The sequence below is a fragment of the Salmo trutta genome, chromosome 22 (genome assembly GCF_901001165.1).
Source record: "Salmo trutta chromosome 22, fSalTru1.1, whole genome shotgun sequence".
NCBI lineage: Eukaryota > Metazoa > Chordata > Actinopteri > Salmoniformes > Salmonidae > Salmo > Salmo trutta.
The window spans coordinates 51,080,119-51,100,888 of record NC_042978.1 but is presented as its reverse complement, the minus strand read 5'-3'; the positions used below and the strand labels follow the sequence as shown (position 1 = coordinate 51,100,888).

Sequence of the window (20,770 nt, the reverse complement as noted above, 5' to 3'; positions counted from 1 at the left end):
TCTTGAACGAACTGAAGTCAGAGATTTCCGAGTTCCCAGTTGTTTTGAACGCGGCATTATAAAAGATTATGCCAAGGTCTCCGGGTCATGTAAACTGACGTAGAATTGCATGAAATGCTTTCATTAAAAAAAGGCCTGAAATTTCCCGGACCCAAGGCAAGGAAAAACATTTTTTTGTTTGTTATTTTTATATTATTTATTGAATATCTGAAACATACAACATACTTGCAGTGAAGCCGCTCAACAACAACATCCTACCAGTCATCCAATAGATTCCCATTCAGAGAGACACACAGAAACATCCAGGGTCAATGCCTTGCTCAAGGGCACGTTGACCGATCTCCCACCAGGCCAGAAAACGTGCGTCCTCGGTCAACGTGGAGAGAGGAGATGCCCGGTTTCTCTTACTATCATTATTTCAAAACCGAGGGTCAAAAGCTTCGACACTTCACATGGCTAGTTGGCATCTTAGTTTTCAGCCACTAAATCAAAAGATTTTCCAAATATGTCATTTGAGATTTTTTTTTTGGAGTTTCAATTTCACTTCTTCCGTATCCATAGCGACGACTGCGAACTAGTAGCTAGCGTCATAGCAACAACCACCAGACACACACACACACACACACACACACACACACACACACACACACACACACACACACACACACACACACACACACACACACACACACACACACACACACACACAAACACACACATGTTGTAGACTACATCACATCAGGAGAGGTACAGTGCAGAGTAGGAGAGCAGGAGAAAACAGACACTGGTCCAGAAATCAAAGTCATTTTAGTCTTTTATAAATGATACGCTAGCTCATTATGGATGGAAAAACACAGGCCTTAAGCGGCCCTGACCCGATGTATATTATCGGACTCTGGTTGGGGAGCAGAGCTCTAGAGTGTGTGTGTGTGTGTGTGTGTGTGTGTGTGTGTGTGTGTGTGTGTGTCTGACCGTGTGTGTGTGTGTGTTTGTGTGTGTGTGTGTGTGTGTGTGTCTGACCGTGTGTGTGTGTGTGTGTTTGTGTGTGTGTGTGTGTGTGTGTGTGTGTGTGTGTGTCTGACCGTGTGTGTGTGTGTGTTTGTGTGTGTGTGTGTGTGTGTGTCTGACCGTGTGTGTGTGTGTGTGTGTGTGTGTGTGTCTGACCGTGTGTGTGTGTCTGACCGTGTGTGTGTGTGTGTGTGTCTGACCGTGTGTGTGTGTGTGTGTGTGTGTTTTAGTGTGTGTGTGTGTTTTAGTGTGTGTGTGTGTGTGTTTTAGAGTGTGTGTGTGTGTGTGTGTGTGTGTGTGTGTGTGTGTGTGTGTGTGTGTGTGTGTGTGTGTGTGTGTGTGTGTGTGTGTGTGTGTGTGTCTACAGGCTCAACATTTCAATCTGCATTCTGCACAACAAATTATTATTATTAATATAATTATTATCATACCATATCTATGGATGACACGGGTCCAATGCTGTTCACATAGATGGCCACATCTATGACCGTTGGTCCAACTGCAAAAGAAAAGAGAGCATTTTAAAGATTTAGCAATGAAACTCATTCACAAATTGATTCAGTGATTAATTCATTCACACGTTCATTTCATCCCTTCATTCACACATGCATTCGTTAACTCACACGATCATTTATTAACTCATTCATACTTTAATTTCACACATTGAATGAAATTAATTTATCACGTTTCCCGCTGTCCCTCCTCCTCTCATACTGACAGGATGACAATTTTTTAATCTGTGGAGAATTATGGAACGATGATGGACAACATATGGTATGTAAGGAGGAGGGAGAGCAGGGAGAGCTGGGAGATTAGGGAGGAAGGGGCAGTAGGGAGGAGGGAGAGCAGGGAGAGCTGGGAGATTAGGGAGGAAGGGGCAGTAGGGAGGAGGGAGAGCAGGGAGAGCTGGGAGATTAGGGAGGAAGGGGCAGTAGGGAGGAGGGAGAGCAGGGAGAGCTGGGAGATTAGGGAGGAAGGGGCAGTAGGGAGGAGGGAGAGCAGGGAGAGCTGGAAGATTAGGGAGGAAGGGGCAGTAGGGAGGAGGGAGAGCAGGGAGAGCTGGGAGATTAGGGAGGAAGGGGCAGTAGGGAGGAGGGAGAGCAGGGAGAGCTGGGAGATTAGGGAGGAAGGGGCAGTAGGGAGGAGGGAGAGCAGGGAGAGCTGGGAGATTAGGGAGGAAGGGGCAGTAGGGAGGAGGGAGAGCAGGGAGAGCTGGGAGATTAGGGAGGAAGGGGCAGTAGGGAGGAGGGAGAGCAGGGAGAGCTGGAAGATTAGGGAGGAAGGGGCAGTAGGGAGGAGGGAGAGCAGGGAGAGCTGGGAGATTAGGGAGGAAGGGGCAGTAGGGAGGAGGGAGAGCAGGGAGAGCTGGGAGATTAGGGAGGAAGGGGCAGTAGGGAGGAGGGAGAGCAGGGAGAGCTGGGAGATTAGGGAGGAAGGGGCAGTAGGGAGGAGGGAGAGCAGGGAGAGCTGGGAGATTAGGGAGGAAGGGGCAGTAGGGAGGAGGGAGAGCAGGGAGAGCTGGGAGATTAGGGAGGAAGGGGCAGTAGGGAGGAGGGAGAGCAGGGAGCAGGGAGGTGGGAGAGTAGAGGCCCTGGCAGGAGGCCTTTTGCCTTTTGGTAGGCCGTCATTCTAAATAAGAATTTGTTCTTAACTGACTATTTAAATAAATGTTAAATAAAAAAATAAAAAATTGAGAGCAGGAACAAGAGCAGGGAGGAGGGAGAGGAAGGAAGAGGGAGAGGAGGGAAGAGCAAGAGCAGCAGGAGGAGGGAGAGGAGGGAAGAGCAAGAGCAGCAGGAGGAGGGAGAGGAGGGAAGAGCAAGAGCAGCAGGAGGAGGGAGAGGAAGGAAGAGGGAGAGGAAGGAAAAGAGGGAGAGGAAGGAAAAGAGGGAGAGGAAGGAAGAGCAAGAGCAGCAGGAGGAGGGAGAGGAGGGAAGAGCAAGAGCAGCAGGAGGAGGGAGAGGAGGGAAGAGCAAGAGCAGCAGGAGGAGGGAGAGTAGGGAGATTTGCCCCAACCCCATTCACTTTTTTCCTACCACAAACGTGTTGTCAGAATGGGTATGCATGGGCAGTAAACGTCCTTCAAGACCCATTACCTGTATAAGCCTTGTGGATCCCTATACCCCATTATCATATAAACCAGGCCAATCCATGGAGATAGTCATGTTAGACAGGTCTATACCAGCGCCCAGGCCTCAACATTCACTCAAACCACATCTACAACTGTACGTCTTACCCAATATAGACTATTCAGGTCTATTGTTACATGCCAGGTCTACATGTTAGGTCTACATGTCAGGTCTACTGTTACATGTCAGGTCTACATGTCAGGTCTACATGTCAGGTCTACTGTTACATGTCAAGTCTACATGTCAGGTCTACATGTCAGGTCTACTGTTACATGTCATGTCTACATGTCAGGTCTATTGTTACATGTCAGGTCTACATGTCAGGTCTACTGTTACATGTCAGGTCTACATGTCAGGTCTACATGTCAGGTCTACTGTTACATGTCAGGTCTACATGTCAGGTCTACATGTCAGGTCTACATGTCAGGTCTACTGCTACATGTCAGGTCTACTGTTACATGTCAGGTCTACATGTCAGGTCTACATGTCAGGTCTACTGTTACATGTCAGGTCTACATGTCAGGTCTACTGTTACATGTCAGGTCTACATGTTAGGTCTACTGTTACATGTCAGGTCTACATGTCAGGTCTACTGTTACATGTCAGGTCTACATGTTAGGTCTATTGTTACATGTCAGGTCTACATGTCAGGTCTACTGCTACATGTCAGGTCTACATGTCAGGTCTACTGCTACATGTCAGGTCTACTGTTACATGTCAGGTCTACTGTTACATGTTAGGTCTACATGTCAGGTCTACTGCTACATGTCAGGTCTACTGCTACATGTCAGGTCTACTGCTACATGTCAGGTCTACATGTCAGGTCTACATGTCAGGTCTACTGCTACATGTCAGGTCTACATGTTAGGTCTACTGTTACATGGGGCGGCAGGTAGCCTAGTGGTTAGAGCATTAGGCCAGTAACCGAAAGGTTTTCTATATGAAATTCTCAAGTTGACAACCACTACTCTACTACCACATATCTACAATACATTTAGTGTGTTCCCTCAGACCATTACAGTTCCAGACAGACATTCAGCCCCTCGCCATTAGAGTTCCAGACAGACATTCAGCCCCTCGCCGTTAGAGTTCCAGACAGACATTCAGCCCCTCGCCATTAGAGTTCCAGACAGACATTCAGCCCCTCGCCATTAGAGTTCCAGACAGACATTCAGCCCCTCGCCATTAGAGTTCCAGACAGACATTCAGCCCCTCGCCATTAGAGTTCCAGACAGACATTCAGCCCCTCGCCATTAGAGTTCCAGACAGACATTCAGCCCCTCGCCATTACAGTTCCAGACAGACATTCAGCCCCTCGCCATTAGAGTTCCAGACAGACATTCAGCCCCTCGCCATTAGAGTTCCAGACAGACATTCAGCCCCTCGCCATTACAGTTCCAGACAGACATTCAGCCCCTCGATATTAGAGTTCCAGACAGACATTCAGCCCCTCGCCAATAGAGTGACAGCTAGAATGACACCCATATCTGCTCGTGAACTATTGGCTAAACAATACCAGAAAATCCCTTTTTACACCATCAGGGGACTTTCAATACCTAAGAGTTTTCATTGACACCTGTTCTAGCTTTCAGTACCCATTGGAAATCAGCCCAGCAGGACACCCCTCTCTTCTCTCCACCAGTTGGAAGGGGGCTCTGAGCCTAATTGGATTTAGTAGGACAGTGGTTCTGAATCATCTGTAAATTCCCATTACCATCACATGACTTCCAGGCGTTGATTCTATGTTCGCTTCGAGGCAAGCAAAACTAGCACATGCATGACAGCACCACGCTCTCCGCAGCCGATGTGAGTAAGACTTTTAAACAGGTCAACATTCACAAAGCTGCGGGGCCAGACGGATTACCGGGACGCGTACTCAGAGCATGCGCTGACCAACTGGCAAGTGTCTTCACTGACATTTTCAATCTTTCCCAGAACCAGTCTGTAATACCTACATGTTTCAAGCAGACTACCATAGTCCCTGTGCCCAACAAAGTGAAGGTAACCTCTCTAAATGATTACCGACCCCATGGCACTCACGTCTGTTGCCATGAAATGCTTTGAAAGAATGGTCATGGCTCACATCAACACCATCATCCCACATATCCTGGACCCACTCCAATTTGCATACCGCCACGACACGACCCTGAATCTCTATTGCACTCCACACTTCCCTTTCCCACCTGGACAAGAGGAACACCTACAGTAGTTCTTCCTTTATAAGTTTCGAGCTTATTCTTTTTATTTTTTTATCTAACCTTTATTTAACTAGGCAAGTCAGTTAAAGACAAATTATTATTTACAATGACGGCCAAACCCGGACGACGCTGGGCCAATTGTGCGCCGCCCTTTGGGACTCCCAATCACGGCCGGTATGTGATACAGCCTGGATTCGAACCACGGCCTGTAGTGATGCCTCTTGCACTGTGATGCAGTGCCTTAGACCGCTGCACCATGACCGTTAGTAGTAGATGGTGGCATTCTGTCATTGCACCACACTATCACAAGGGGGAGTTAGAACGCTGATCTATCGGTAGCCTAAAATTGACTATCTTTTCGTAAATTAATGGAGGCGTTTTCAGTCTGAGAGTCTCTCCTCTGGCACTAGAGTCATCAGGCAACAACAACCCAAACTGTCAGTGGTCCTGGAGTTATGAGATAACTTGGGTAAATACAATGAGGGAATTTCACTTGACATGTGGACTGACAATTTTTTTAAATAGGCATGGTGGACTTTTGTTTTTTCTTCCTCTAAAACCAGAAAGAAATAATTATAAAAAAACAAACTGTCTTTATTTACCACAGTGTGAAAGAGTGACAGCCCCTCTGTATAAAGTGAGTTTCTGAAACACGGAGTCCTTCTTTGCTGATGTGAAGAAGAAACGGAATGAACGAGAGTCCATTGAGGATTTGTCAGCGTAAAGCTGAGTGACTCACTCATTAATGGCTTTGGATCAAAATAAATAAATACCAACATTCTTTCTGATAGTCTTTAATAAATAAATGTCTTGACTGTTTTGACCAAGTTAAAAGGATCCAACCCTTTTTTAAAAAATGTTCTCCTAAAATGACGTACCCAAATCTAACTGCCTGTAGCTCAGGACCTGAAGCAAGGATATGCATATTCTTGATACCATTTGAAAGGAAACACTTTGAAGTTTGTGGAAATGTGAAATTAATGTAGGAGAATATAACACATTAGATCTGGTAAAAGATAACACAAAGAAGAAAAAAATATCCCTTTTTTGTATTTTTTTGTACCATCATCTTTGAAATGCAAGAGAAAGGCCATAATGTATTATTCAAGACCAGGCGCAATTTAGATTTTGGCCACTAGATGGCAGCAGTGTATGTGCAAAGTTTTAGACTGATCCAATGAACCATTGCATATCTGCCCAAATGTGCCTAATTGGTTTATTAATACATTTTCAAGTAATACATCTGTAATACATTTCATAAGTTCATAACTGTGCACAATCCTCAAACAATAGCATGGTATTCTTTCACTGTAACAGCTACTGTAAATTAGACAGCGCAGTTAGATTAACAAGAATTTAAGCTTTCTGCCCATTTCTATGTCCTGGGAAAGTTTCTTGTTGCTTACAACCTCATGCTAATCACATTAGCACAACCGTGGGGGGGCGATCCCGTAGAGGGGGGGAGCGATCACATAGAGGGGGGGGAGCGATCCCGTAGAGGGGGGGAGCGATCCCGTAGGGGGGGGGAGCGATCACATAGAGGTTCATCTGATCATGTTGTGTGTGTTAAATTATCTGTGACATTTCTAACTCAATATAACTGACCAGATTTGCCCTAAAAATGCATTATATACCACTTTAGATGCTGTATTTTTATTGACAGTAGTGATGGAGGCATTTTGAAAACGTGTTTTCAAACACTTGTTTTTCACAATCATAGTGTAGCCTATCATGCAATGTTTCCATGATGGGCTATTAGCAGGACAACAGACTCTTCATACATCAAATTATTTACAAAATCGTAGTTTAATAGCCCGGCTACTGTACAGTATCTGTTCATCAACATCTTTATGCTTTCGTTAATAAAATAACGAGAAAAAAGACTTTCAAAATGCAGATGTTTATTTCAACTACTGTAGCTACGACCACTGGTAAAACCTTGTTGAGATGATCAATGTATTTGTTGCATTGTTGTATCGTCAGTTTCTCTAGCCAAAACATCAAATCAAAGTTTATTTGTCACTTGCGCCGAATACAACAGGTGTAGACCTTACAGTGAAATGCTTACTTACAGGCTCTAACCAATAGTGCAAAAAAGGTATTAGGTGAACAATAGGTAGGTAAAGAAATAAAACAACAGTAAAAAGACAGGCTATATACAGTAGAGAGGCTATATACAGTAGAGAGGCTATATACAGTAGAGAGGCTATATACAGTAGAGAGGTTATATACAGTAGCGAGGCTATATACAGTAGAGAGGCTATATACAGTAGAGAGGTTATATACAGTAGAGAGGCTATATACAGTAGAGAGGCTATATACAGTAGCGAGGCTATATACAGTAGAGAGGCTATATACAGTAGAGAGGCTATATACAGTAGAGAGGCTATATACAGTAGAGAGGTTATATACAGTAGAGAGGCTATATACAGTAGAGAGGCTATAAAAGTAGCGAGGCTATATACAGTAGCGAGGCTATATACAGTAGAGAGGCTATATACAGTAGAGAGGCTATATACAGTAGAGAGGCTATAACAGTAGAGAGGCTATATACAGTAGCGAGGCTATATACAGTAGAGAGGCTATATACAGTAGAGAGGCTATATACAGTAGAGAGGCTATATACAGTAGAGAGGCTATAAAAGTAGCGAGGCTACATACAGACACCGGTTAGTCAGGCTGATTGAGGTAGTATGTACATGTAGATATGGTTAAAGTGACTATGCATACATGATGAACAGAGAGTAGCAGTAGCGAGGCTACATACAGACACCGGTTAGTCAGGCTGATTGAGGTAGTATGTACATGTAGATATGGTTAAAGTGACTATGCATACATGATGAACAGAGAGTAGCAGTAGCGAGGCTACATACAGACACCGGTTAGTCAGGCTGATTGAGGTAGTATGTACATGTAGATATGGTTAAAGTGACTATGCATATATGATGAACAGAGAGTAGCAGTAGCGTATAAGAAGGGGTGGTGGGTGGTGGCCTTTACCAGTTAAGTGCCATGGGTGACCACAGAGAGTCAGGACACCGTTCATCTTTTCTTGTAGGCTTGGCAGAGTTACGGATTAATGTTTTCAGTTAATTGCCAAACAAGTTCGATCGGGTTTAAATCAGGAGACCTACATATAGAGATGAAAAAATATATTTTTACATATAATATAGACATGCGTGTAGGCCTACCGTAGATGGCATGAGTCTCACTAGTGTTGAGTAAAGTGCTGTTATAAGTATTGTAGGTTTTTTATTTATTTATTTTTATTTAACCTTTATTTTACTACATAAAGGTCTACTAACTCTGCTGGCGTCTTGACCCAGTTTATGCCCTCATTTGCAATGCAAATCCTGGCGGCAATGTGTTTTGGGTCATTGTCTACATTTGGAGAAGAAAAAAAGAAAGACATTTAGCCTAACAGCCAACATTATTTTATTTGCCCAGGATAGTTGACTGAGAACACATTCTCATTTAAAGCAACAACCTGGGGAATAGTTACAGGGGAGAGGAGGGGGATGAATGAGCCAATAGGAAGCTGGGAAGGATTAGGTGACCATGATGGGGAATTTAGCCAGGACACCAGGGTTAACACCCCTATTTTTACAATAAGTGCCATGGGATCTTTTAGTGACCACAGAGAGTCAGGACACCCATTTAACATCAAATCTGAAACACAGGGCAATGTCCCCAATCACTGCCCTGGGGCATTTTTTTAGAACAGAGGAAAGAGTGCCTCCTACTTGCCCACCAACACCACTTCCAGCAGAATCAGGTCTCCCATCCAGGGACTAACCAGGACCAACACTGCTTAGCTTCAGAAGCAAGCCAGCAGCAGGATGCAGGGTGATACGCTGCTGGCAACATTAAGTACAATACTAGAAATATACATGTAAATAGGCCTAAACATAACAAAATATTGCTATAATCCTTGAAAGAAATGATGCGTTCCCAGAAACACCTTTCTGGTCCAGCATATCTCCTGATGATTTCTTCCTCAAACAAATCTCGAGCCATGACACCTAAAAAAAGGAGGCAACAGTGAATTATTGTGGAACACATAGCCGCCCGTGAGGTGTAGGCTACAATATTTTATGTACTTTTTGCTTTGTAGATAGCTAAACTCACCATCAAAAATCTAATATGGTCCTGGTCCCTGGCGAGTAACTTCCCCTCCTCACATGGAGTTTGAGGGGATGCTTGGGTCCCGGCTTGCTTTATCTGCTTCCTTTTTTTTCTGTAGCAATTCTGAGCAAATTGCTCAAAGGCCGCGGTTGATTCGTCTGTGAAGATGATGTCATTGATCCTGGGGGCAAAGTTCATTGTTTGTCAGATGAATCTTTGGGTGGAAACTACAAAACAATAGTGTGTGTGTGTGTGTGTGTGTGTGTGTGTCTGTGTGTGTGTGTGTGTGTGTGTGTCTGTGTGTATATATATGTGTATATATAAAATGTCTTACTGAGCATTTCCATAAATCCACTCAAGTTTCTTCAACTGTCTTCTGACTCTGATTAAAGCGATGTCGATGATGTTGTGCTGTGTTGCCAGCAGATTACAGACGGCCTTTGCCGATCGCTCGTCATCTTCACTCATCAGTGAGTCGATGGCTTGAATAGTCTCGCTGGAAATGGAATACAAAGTAAAAACGTGCAGCAGACAGTAAAGACCAACAGTAGAATTATTTAAGCATTATTTTAAGCATTATTAGGCCTACAGTACACTATTGTAGCATACTGTACCTGGTCATTTTCCTGGGCTTTTGCGTTCGGCGTAAAACACAGGTATCTGATGAGTGTTTGCGAATAGCACTGTCCGTGACCATAATCCCCAAGTCTAACAGTATTTCTGAAATGTCTCCAGTAGATTTTCCGTTCCTCCTGAAAGCTCTAATCTGCTCACTTAAATGAATAGAAATCCAGGTCGTGGTGCTACAGTATGTTGTCACAGCATAATCAAAGTGAGGACAATCGGAGATCTGCTGTATACTTATAACCTGCAGTAAAACCTTTCCAATACACTTCACCCTGCCCCAAACTCCACCCTTAACACAGTTACCAATCAAAAATGAGCTGTTTATCTTTTTTTTTTAAATGACATCGCGACGAAAGAGAACAGACGAAATAGACATCGTTTTCATCAAACCAGCTTCTTTCTATAGTGCTACCCGTTCCAGGGTTAGGACCGTAACCACCAGCTTCTTTCTATGGTGCTACCCGTTCCAGGGTTAGGACCTTAACCACCAGCTTCTTTCTATAGTGCTACCGTTCCAGGGTTAGGACTGTAACCACCAGCTTCTTTCTATAGTGCTACCTGTTCCAGGGTTAGGACTGTAACCACCAGCTTATTTCTATGGTGCTACCCGTTCCAGGGTTAGGACTGTAACCACCAGCTTCTTTCTATAGTGCTACCCGTTCCAGGGTTCGGACTGTAACCACCAGCTTCTTTCTATAGTGCTACCCGTTCCAGGGTTAGGACTGTAACCACCAGCTTCTTTCTATGGTGCTACCCGTTCCAGGGTTAGGACTGTAACCACCAGCTTCTTTCTATAGTGCTACCCGTTCCAGGGTTAGGACTGTAACCACCAGCTTCTTTCTATAGTGCTACCCATTCCAGGGTTAGGACTGTAACCACCAGCTTCTTTCTATAGTGCTACCCGTTCCAGGGTTAGGAACGTAACCACCAGCTTCTTTCTATAGTGCTACCCGTTCCAGGGTTAGGACCGTAACCACCAGCTTCTTTCTATGGTGCTACCCGTTCCAGGGTTAGGACCGTAACCACCAGCTTCTTTCTATAGTGCTACCCATTCCAGGGTTAGGACCGTAACCACCAGCTTCTTTCTATAGTGCTACCCGTTCCAGGGTTAGGACTGTAACCACCAGCTTCTTTCTATAGTGCTACCCGTTCCAGGGTTCGGACCGTAACCACCAGCTTCTTTCTATAGTGCTACCCGTTCCAGGGTTCGGACCGTAACCACCAGCTTCTTTCTATAGTGCTACCCGTTCCAGGGTTAGGACCTTAACCACCAGCTTCTTTCTATGGTGCTACCTGTTCCAGGGTTAGGACTGTAACCACCAGCTTCTTTCTATGGTGCTACCCGTTCCAGGGTTAGGACCTTAACCACCAGAGGACTTGAACATGAGCGACAGCTGAGAGGATCACCAAAACTAAAGGTATTTTCACTTCAGTGCATTTTCTTAAAATGTCTTTATATAGCCTATCAATGTGTAGGCATACTGTGTAATAAAATCGATAATTCTGTACTAAAAACGTGAATGTGTTTTCGCAGAGCATTCAACCACGCCGACAACCATCCGAGTAGATCAAAGGACAAACGGCTGGACAACAGGTCTACACCGAAAAAAAACCCGCATGGTTCCCAAGAAAGCGGTTAGTTTTGCTAGACTCTTAAAATGTGTTTCTGTACGCAGTATTTGTGTGTTGGAGTCACTTTTAAATCTTAATTGATCTACCGTTTCTATCATAGACCACTGTAATCAATGGGGGCTCTTGGCGGTACCGTTCTGCTCATCTGATGAAGGTGGATCAGATTCAAACTTTGAAGACGGAGATCGAGTCATTGAAGGGCAGACCAGCAGAAAGAGAAACATTATCTGAGCGCAGAGATACGGGCAACAGTTGATGCATTGGTTCAGAACCAGCTGGTATTGGTGGAGAGTCAGGCGGGATTGGTGGAGAGTCAGGCAGCATTGGTGGAGAGTCAGGCGGCATTGGTGGAGAGTCAGGCAGCATTGGTGGAGAGTCAGGCAGCATTGGTGGAGAGTCAGGCAGCATTGGTGGAGAGTCAGGCAGCATTGGTGGAGAGTCAGGCAGCATTGGTGGAGAGTCAGGCAGCATTGGTGGAGAGTCAGGCAGCATTGGTGGAGAGTCACTCGTCATTGCCGGAGAGTCACTCGTCATTGCCGGAGAGTCAGCCAGCATTGGTGGAGAGTCAGGCAGCATTGGTGGAGAGTCAGGCAGCATTGGTGGAGAGTCAGGCAGCATTGGTGGAGAGTCAGGCAGCATTGGCAGAGAGTCAGGCAGCATTGGTGGAGAGTCAGCCAGCATTGGTGGAGAGTCAGGCAGCATTGGTGGAGAGTCAGGCAGCATTGGTGGAGAGTCACTCATCATTGCCGGAGAGTCAGGCAGCATTGGTGGAGAGTCAGCCATCATTGGTGGAGTCAGCCAGCATTGGCGGAGAGTCAGCCAGCATTGGTGGAGAGTCAGGCAGCATTGGTGGAGAGTCAGCCAGCATTGCCGGAGAGTTACTCGTCATTGCCGGAGAGTCACTCGTCATTGCCGGAGAGTCAGGTGGCATTGGTGGAGAGTCAGGCGGAAAGTGGCGTGTTGAAGAGGGCGAGGAACAAAATGGAGTCAAAATCCATGGCTTTGACCTCTGGAACTCCACCTCCGATAGACAGGCAGAGTCAACCTACGTGGAGGGTTTGTCAGGTCGTTGGTTCACCCTGACATTTCCATTTCCTCTTCTGACAACAGAACTTGACCAACTGCTCACCAGGCACATGTAACTGATGTGAAATGGCTAGTTAGTTAGCGGTGGTGCGCGCTAATAGCATTTCAATTAGTGACGTCACTCGCTCTGAGACTTGAAGTTGGGTTTCCCCTTGCGTTGCAAGGGCCGTGGCTTTTGTGGCGCGATGGGTAACGATGCTTCGTGGGGTGTCAGTTGTTGATGTGTGCAGAGGGTCCCTGGGGCGAAGAGAGGGACGGAACCAACACTGTTACACACATCAAGGGCCGTCCGGACCGTTATGCTGTTCTGCTATTCCAAGGATGTGTGTAACCGAAGAGAGATACCACGAGTGGACACAGAATACCAACTGGGATGGATACCGAGGCAAATGTGGCTTACCAGTGAACCTCCGGGTGTTCATCATTAATACTGTGTCTCAGAAGTGTCTGTCCATGACTGATGCAACCAGAAAAATCATTAAGAGACAGAGTTTATGAGTACTAGAGGTCACTGAGAAAGTCTGGACATGGCCTGGTCTCCCTTATGTAAGGAATTAGGCACTTTCCCATGTTTACTACAGTATGTACTGTAGGCTATGTTTACTTGTCAGGCTACACAGTAGCACAGTGGCTTAATAAACATATATTTTTTTAATAATCGAATACAATAATATATTTTTACCACTAGAAGCTGTGTTTTTATTTACAGTAGATGCTGCGGTCAGTCAGAGTTGAGTCCTATTGTAAAGCGTAGCCTAAAGGCCAAAATTGACAAACTTGCAATGTATTCGATGTAAGTAAGTACTCTTAAACCAGATCTGCCACAACAAAAACATGCATCAACCAATGTATTCATTTATTATTAACCCTGCATTATAATTATATAAAAACCCCTTAGATATTAATTTTGAATCCTCTAAATTTAATTAGATCTCCTACATGGACATTTTATTGATCTGCCAGTATTTTCATTTAGAGATTCCGGTAAACTCTTTGATGTTTCCTTTTATGTGTCCTACCAATTATTATTGGATTTTTCACCATGGCAACCAAGGAAATGTATTTATTAGTTATGTTGGCTTTTGTGGAGATCAGACCGTTTTCATTTGCAGGGATATTCGTGCGTTTTTTTTTAACCAAATGTAAGTCAGAATAAATACTTGTTTCACTTTTATAATATTCCTGTTGCTATTGTTCTATGTAAATACAAGAAATGTGTATGTAGAGGGGTAACTTTCTTCACCAGTTCTCTTACCATTTTATACAGTTGTGTATTTAGCCTACCAGTTAGTGTAACTGTAATGTTAATTCTCTTGAGAGGAATTATAGTGTGTTATTAGAGATTGTTGACATTAGTGTTTAATGTAATATTGTTTATTGGATTTACATTGTAGTTTCTATTTCTTTGTATTCCTGTTTCCCTCTGTACACAGACCACATGTCTACTCTGGTTCATCATTAAACTCCTAGACTGGACTTCTGTGTCTGCCGTCACTCTTTGACCTGTCATTCAAGACGTTGGAATACGAAAGAAGAAGATCTACCCATGATGGGCTATTAGCAGGACAATGGGAAGATCTACCCATGATGGGCTATTAGCAGGGCAATGGGAACAGAGGGTAGGGGGAGCATTGTATTTAAAGACAGTGGGCTAATAAACATATTTTGAAATAGTAAAAAAATAATAATAAGAATATTCAATAACATATTTCTACCACAGTAGATACTGTGTTTTTGGTTGAAGGCCAATATTAAAAACAGTCAAATGCATTTGTGAATTCAATCGCTTTAGATGACATGTTGAGCCTTATTCATTGTTTACATTAAGGCTCCTTTCTCTTCTCTGTGCTGGAGTTTGTTTAAGAAAAAACAAAGTGTTGCTTACTGGAACACCCAAAGTCATCCAATCGTTGTAATAAGAATTGAAGCAATAGCCTACCCTCGTGTGGTCAACTATTTCAGCACCGTTTTGCGCTGCTCTGAGACAAACATGCGGACTGGTCTTACATTCACATTTTTTACATTTTTGTCATTTAGCAGACGCTCTTATACAGAGCGACTTACAGTAGTGAATGCATACATTTCATTAAAAAAAATTCCATACTGGTCCCCCATGGGAATTGAATCCACAACCCTGGTGTTGCAAACACCATGCTCTACCAACTGAGCCACACGGGACCACAATCAATGAGATTTTTATTTTCACTGAATCTCATTTGGGTATTGGTTAGACTAGAATTAGGTTCTGGAAATGTTAGGATTATTTTGCTCTTCACTCGCAGTCACTTAGTAGCCTAGGCCTACTCCCGACAGGTCACATTGTACATACAGCGCCACTGTATGTGAGAATGGTATTCATTGACTCCTGCTCAGTGTTCAACACCATAGGTTCCTCCAAGCTCATCACTAAGCTCAGGATCCTGGGACTGAATACCTAAAACTGCAAATGGATCATGGACTTCCTGACGGGCCGCCCCCCAGGTGGTGAGGTTAGACAACAACACATCTGCCATGCTGATCCTCAACACGGGGGCCAAGCACGACTCCAACACCATCGTTAAGTTTGCCGACAACACAACGGTGGTAGGCCTGATCACCGACGACGATGAGACAGCCTATAGGGAGGAGGTCAGAGACCTGACAGTGATGCCAGTAGTGGATCGGATCAAGAACTTCAAGTTTTTCCGTGTCCACATGATTCACACACACCAACACAGTCGTGAAGAGGGCACAACCATACCTCTTCTCCCTCACGAGGCAGAAAATATTTGACATGGACACTCAGATCCAAGAAAGTTCTACAGCTGCACCATTGAGAGCATCTCGACTGGCTACATACAGGACGTCTATACCAGGCGGTGTCAGAGGAAGGTCCAAAAATTGCCAGACTCCAGCCACCCTAGTCATAGACTGTTCTCTCTGCTACCACACGGAAATTGGTACCAGAACGCCAAGTCTAGGTCCAAGCAGCTTTTACCCCAAAGCAATAAGACTCCTGAACAGCTAATCAAATGGCTACCCGGACAATTTACATTGTCCCTCCCCCCACCCTCATTTTTACTTTTTACATTTTTGCTACTACTATCTGTTTATTATCCACGCATAGTCATGTTACCTCTACCAGCATGTACATATTACCTCAATTACCTCGACGAACCGGTACCCCCTGTATATAGCCTCCACATTGACTCTGTACCGGTACCCCCTGTATATAGCCTCCACATTGACTCTGTACCGGTACCCCCTGTATATAGCCTCCACATTGACTCTGTACCGGTACCCCCTGCATATAGCCTCCACATTGACTCTGTACCGGTACCCCCTGTATATAGCCTCCACATTGACTCTGTACCGGTACCCCCTGTATATATATATTCCAAGATGGCGTAGCAGTTCAGACGTCCTGTCGTGTCTCGTGTATATATATATCTACATATTTTTTTTCTTCACTTATCTTTTTACATTTGTTTATTCAAATACTCAACCTCAAAGCACTCTCCTGCAACCCGCCTCACCAATTTAAAAAAAAACAAAAAAAAAAAAAAAGTTATTTACCTCATCTGAATTCCACAACAGAAGCTAGCCAGAGGTTAGCCATTTTCACTGGCTAACGTTGAAGTTCAGCTAGCCACGGTTAGCCGTCCTCAGCTGTCCATTAGCTCGAAAAGCTATCGCCAGTTTTTGTACAGCGCGACTCAGACCAGAGCATATCGGACCTATTCTCTCTCCTTTCCCCGATTTCTACCGCAGGCTCTGGACATTTACACCTGGATCTTGCAGCTAACTAGCTGCTACCTGAGTGACTATTGGCAACGTCGGTAACGGAATTAACATACATTATTGCGGAGCTGGCCAGTTAGCCAGCTGAGGAGTTCCGTCAGCCACTCGTGGGCTGTTCCTGAGCTAGCCAGCTGAAGTGTCTCCTGGGCTACAACTCACCTATTGTGACCCGTTTTACTGCCGATGCGGAGCCCCATCGGGTCTTCACGACTGGACCACCGACGTTATCTGCCCGAGGGAGTTATCCAACTGGCCCCTCCGTCGCGACGTAACCTGATCGCCCATCTGCGGCCGGCTAATCGTTAGCTGTCTTTTCGGCTGCGATCTGAATAGGTCTATCGGACACTTTTCTTGGGCCACTATAACTAACTATTTTGCCAACTTGGACAGGTCCCCCCTTCCACACGGAACCCCACTAACCCACAGACGGAAACGCACGAGGTGGCTAAAAACAGACCTCCCTCCCATCTTCCACCAGCTTGCTACCTATGGCCCGGCTAGCTGTCTGAATCTCACTGGACCCTCTGATCACTCGGCTAAGCATGCCTCTCCTTAATGTCAATATGCCTTGTCCATTGCTGTTCTGGTTAGTGTTTATTGGCTTATTTCACTGTAGAGCCTCTAGCCCTGCTCATTACACCTTATCCAACCTCTCAGTTCCTCCACCCACACATGCTATGACATCTTCTGGTTTCAATGATGTTTCTAGAGACAATATCTCTCTCATAATCACTAAATGCCTAGGTTTACCTCCTCTGTACTCACATCCCACCATACCTTTGTCTGTACATTATACCTTGAAGCTATTTTATCGCCCCCAGAAACCTGCTCCTTTTTCTCTCTATTCTGGACGTCACAGACGTCCAATTCTTATAGCTTTTAGCCGTACCCTCATACTTATTCTTCTCTGCTCCTCTGGGGATGTAGAGGTGAATCCAGGCCCTGCAATGCCTGGCTCCACTCCTACTCCCCAGGCGCTCTCTTTTGATGACTTCTGTAACCGTAATAGCCTTGGTTTCATGCATGTTAACATTAGAAGCCTCCTCCCTAAGTTTGTTTTATTCACTGCTTTAGCACACTCTGCCAACCCGGATGTCCTAGTTGTGTCTGAATCTTGGCTTAGGAAGTCCACCAAAAACTGTGAAATCATCATCCCTAACTACAACGTTTTCAGACAAGATAGAACGACCAAAGGGGGCGGTGTTGCAATCTACTGCAGAGATAGCCTGCAGAGTTCTGTCCTGCTATCCAGGTCTGTACCCAAACAATTTGAACTTCTACTTCTAAAAATCCATCTCTCCAAAAACAAGTCTCTCACCGTTGCCGCCTGCTATAGACCCCCCTCGGCCCCTAGCTGTGCTCTGGACACCATATGTGAACTGATTGCCCCCCATCTATCTTCAGAGCTCGTGCTACTAGGCGACCTAAACTGGGACATGCTTAACACCCCAGCCATTCTACAATCCAAGCTTGATGCCCTCAATCTCACACAAATTATTAATGAACCCACCAGGTACAACCCCAAAGCCGCAAACTCTGGCACCCTCATAGATATCATCCTAACCAATGTGCCCTCTAATTACACCTCTGCTGTTTTCAACCAAGATCTCAGCGATCACTGCCTCATTGCCTGCACCCGTAATGGGTCAGCGGTCAAACGACCTCCACTCATCACTGTCAAACGCTCCCTAAAACATTTCAACGAGCAAGCCTTTCTAATCAACCTGGCCCTGGTATCCTGGAAGGATATTGACCTCATCCCGTCAGTAGAGGATGCCTGGTTATATTTTAAAAATGCCTTCCTCTCCATCTTAAATAAGCATGCCCCTTTCAAGAAATTTAGAACCAGGAACAGATATAGCCCTTGGTTCTCCCCAGACCTGACTGCCCTTAACCAACACAAAAATATCCTGTGGCGTTCTGCATTAGCATCGAACTGCCCCCGCGATATGCAACTTTTTAGGGAAGTTAGAAACCAATACACACAGGCAGTTAGAAACGCCAAGGCTAGCTTTTTCAAACAAAAATTTGCTTCGTGCAACTCCAACTCTAAAAAGTTCTGGGACATTGTAAAGTCCATGGAGAATAAGAACACCTCCTCCCAACTGCCCACTGCACTGAGGATAGGAAACTCTGTCACCACTGATAAGCCCACTATAATTGAGAATTTCAATAAGCATTTTTCTACGGCTGGCCATGCTTTCCACCTAACTACCCCTACTGCATTCAACAGCACTGCACCCCCCACAGCTACTCGCCCAAACCTCCCCCATTTCTCCTTCTCCCAAATCCATTCAGCTGATGTTCTGAAAGAGCTGCAAAATCTGGACCCCTACAAATCAGCTGGGCTTGACAATCTGGACCCTTTCTTTCTAAAATTATCTGCCGAAATTATTGCAACCCCTATTACTAGCCTGTTCAACCTCTCTTTCGTGTCATCTGAGATTCCCATAGATTGGAAAGCAGCTGCTGTCATCCCCCTCTTCAAAGGAGGTGACACTCTTGACCCAAATTGCTACAGACCTATGTCCATCCTACCCTGCCTTTCTAAGGTCTTCGAAAGCCAAGTCAACAAACAGATTACCGACTATTTCGAATCCCACCGCACCCTCTCCGCTATGCAATCTGGTTTCAGAGCTGGTCATGGGTGCACCTCAGCCACGCTCAAGGTCCTAAACGACATCGTAACCGCCATCGATAAGAAACAATACTGTGCTGCCGTATTCATTGACCTGGCCAAAGCTTTCGACTCTGTTAATCACCACATCCTCATCGGCAGACTTAGTAGCCTTGGTTTCTCAAACGATTGCGTCGCCTGGTTCACCAACTACTTCTCTGACAGAGTTCAGTGTGTCAAATCGGAGGGCCTACTGTCTGGACCTCTGGCAGTCTCTATGGGGGTACCACAGGGTTCAATTCTTGGGCCAACTCTTTTCTCTGTATACATAAATGATGTCGCTCTTGCTGCTGGTGAATCTCTGATCCACCTCTACGCAGACGACACCATTCTGTATACTTCTGGCCCTTCTTTGGACACTGTGTTAACAACCCTCCAGACGAGCTTCAATGCCATTCAACTCTCCTTCCGTGGCCTCCAACTGCTCCTAAACACAAGTAAAACTAAATGCATGCTCTTCAACCGATCGCTGCCTGCACCTGCCTGCCCATCCAGTATAACTTCTCTGGATGGTTCTAACTTAGAATTTGTGGACAACTACAAATACCTAGGTGTCTGGTTAGACTGTAAACTCTCCTTCCAGACTCACATCAATCATCTCCAATCCAAAGTGAAATCTAGAATTGGCTTCCTATTTCGCAACAAAGCATCCTTCACTCATGCTGCCAAACATACCCTCGTAAAACTGACCATCCTACCAATCCTCGACTTCGGCGATGTCATTTACAAAATAGCCTCCAATACCCTACTCAACAAGCTGGATGCAGTCTATCACAGTGCCATCCGTTTTGTCACCAAAGCCCCATATACAGCCCACCACTGCGATCTGTATGCTCTCGTTGGCTGGCCTTCACTTCATAATCGTCGCCAAACACATTGGCTCCAGGTCATCTACAAGACCCTGCTAGGTAAAGTCCCCCCTTATCTCCGCTCACTGGTCACCATAGCAGCACCCACCTGTAGCACGCACTCCAGCAGGTATATCTCTCTGGTCACCCCTAAAGCCAACTCCTCCTTTGGTCGTCTCTCCTTCCAGTTCTCTGCTGCCAACGACTGGAACGAACTACAAAAATCTCTGAAATTGGAAACACTTATCTCCCTCACTAGCTTTAAGCACCAGCTGTCAGAGCAGCTCACAGATCACTGCACCTGTACATAGCCCATCTATAATTTAGCCCAAACTACTACCTCTTCCCCTACTGTATTTATATATTTTATTTATTTTGCTCATTTGCACCATATTATTTATATTTGAACTTTGAACTTTCTTCAAACTACAAATCTACCATTCCAGTGTTTTTCTTGCTATACTTCATTTACTTTGCCACCATGGCATTTTTTTTGCTTTTACCTCCCTTATCTCTCATCATTTGCTCACATTGTATATAGTCTTATTTTTTTTTTCTACTGTATTATTGACTGTATATTGTTTACTCCATGTGTAACTCTGTGTTGTTGTATGTTGTCGAACTGCTTTGCTTTATCTTGGCCAGGTCGCAATTGTAAAT

At 45.0% G+C, this 20,770-nt stretch overlaps 1 protein-coding gene across 1 annotated transcript in view; it reads right to left on the bottom strand.

Annotated features, from left to right (window-relative positions):
• Positions 1–20,770, bottom strand: part of LOC115158918 (gamma-aminobutyric acid receptor subunit gamma-3-like) — a 232,298-nt gene that overhangs the window by 168,452 nt on the left and 43,076 nt on the right. The window contains exon 3 of the mRNA XM_029708343.1: positions 1,440–1,507. Coding sequence (XP_029564203.1) covers positions 1,440–1,507 — 68 coding nt within the window. The remainder of the gene's footprint in view (positions 1–1,439; positions 1,508–20,770) is intronic.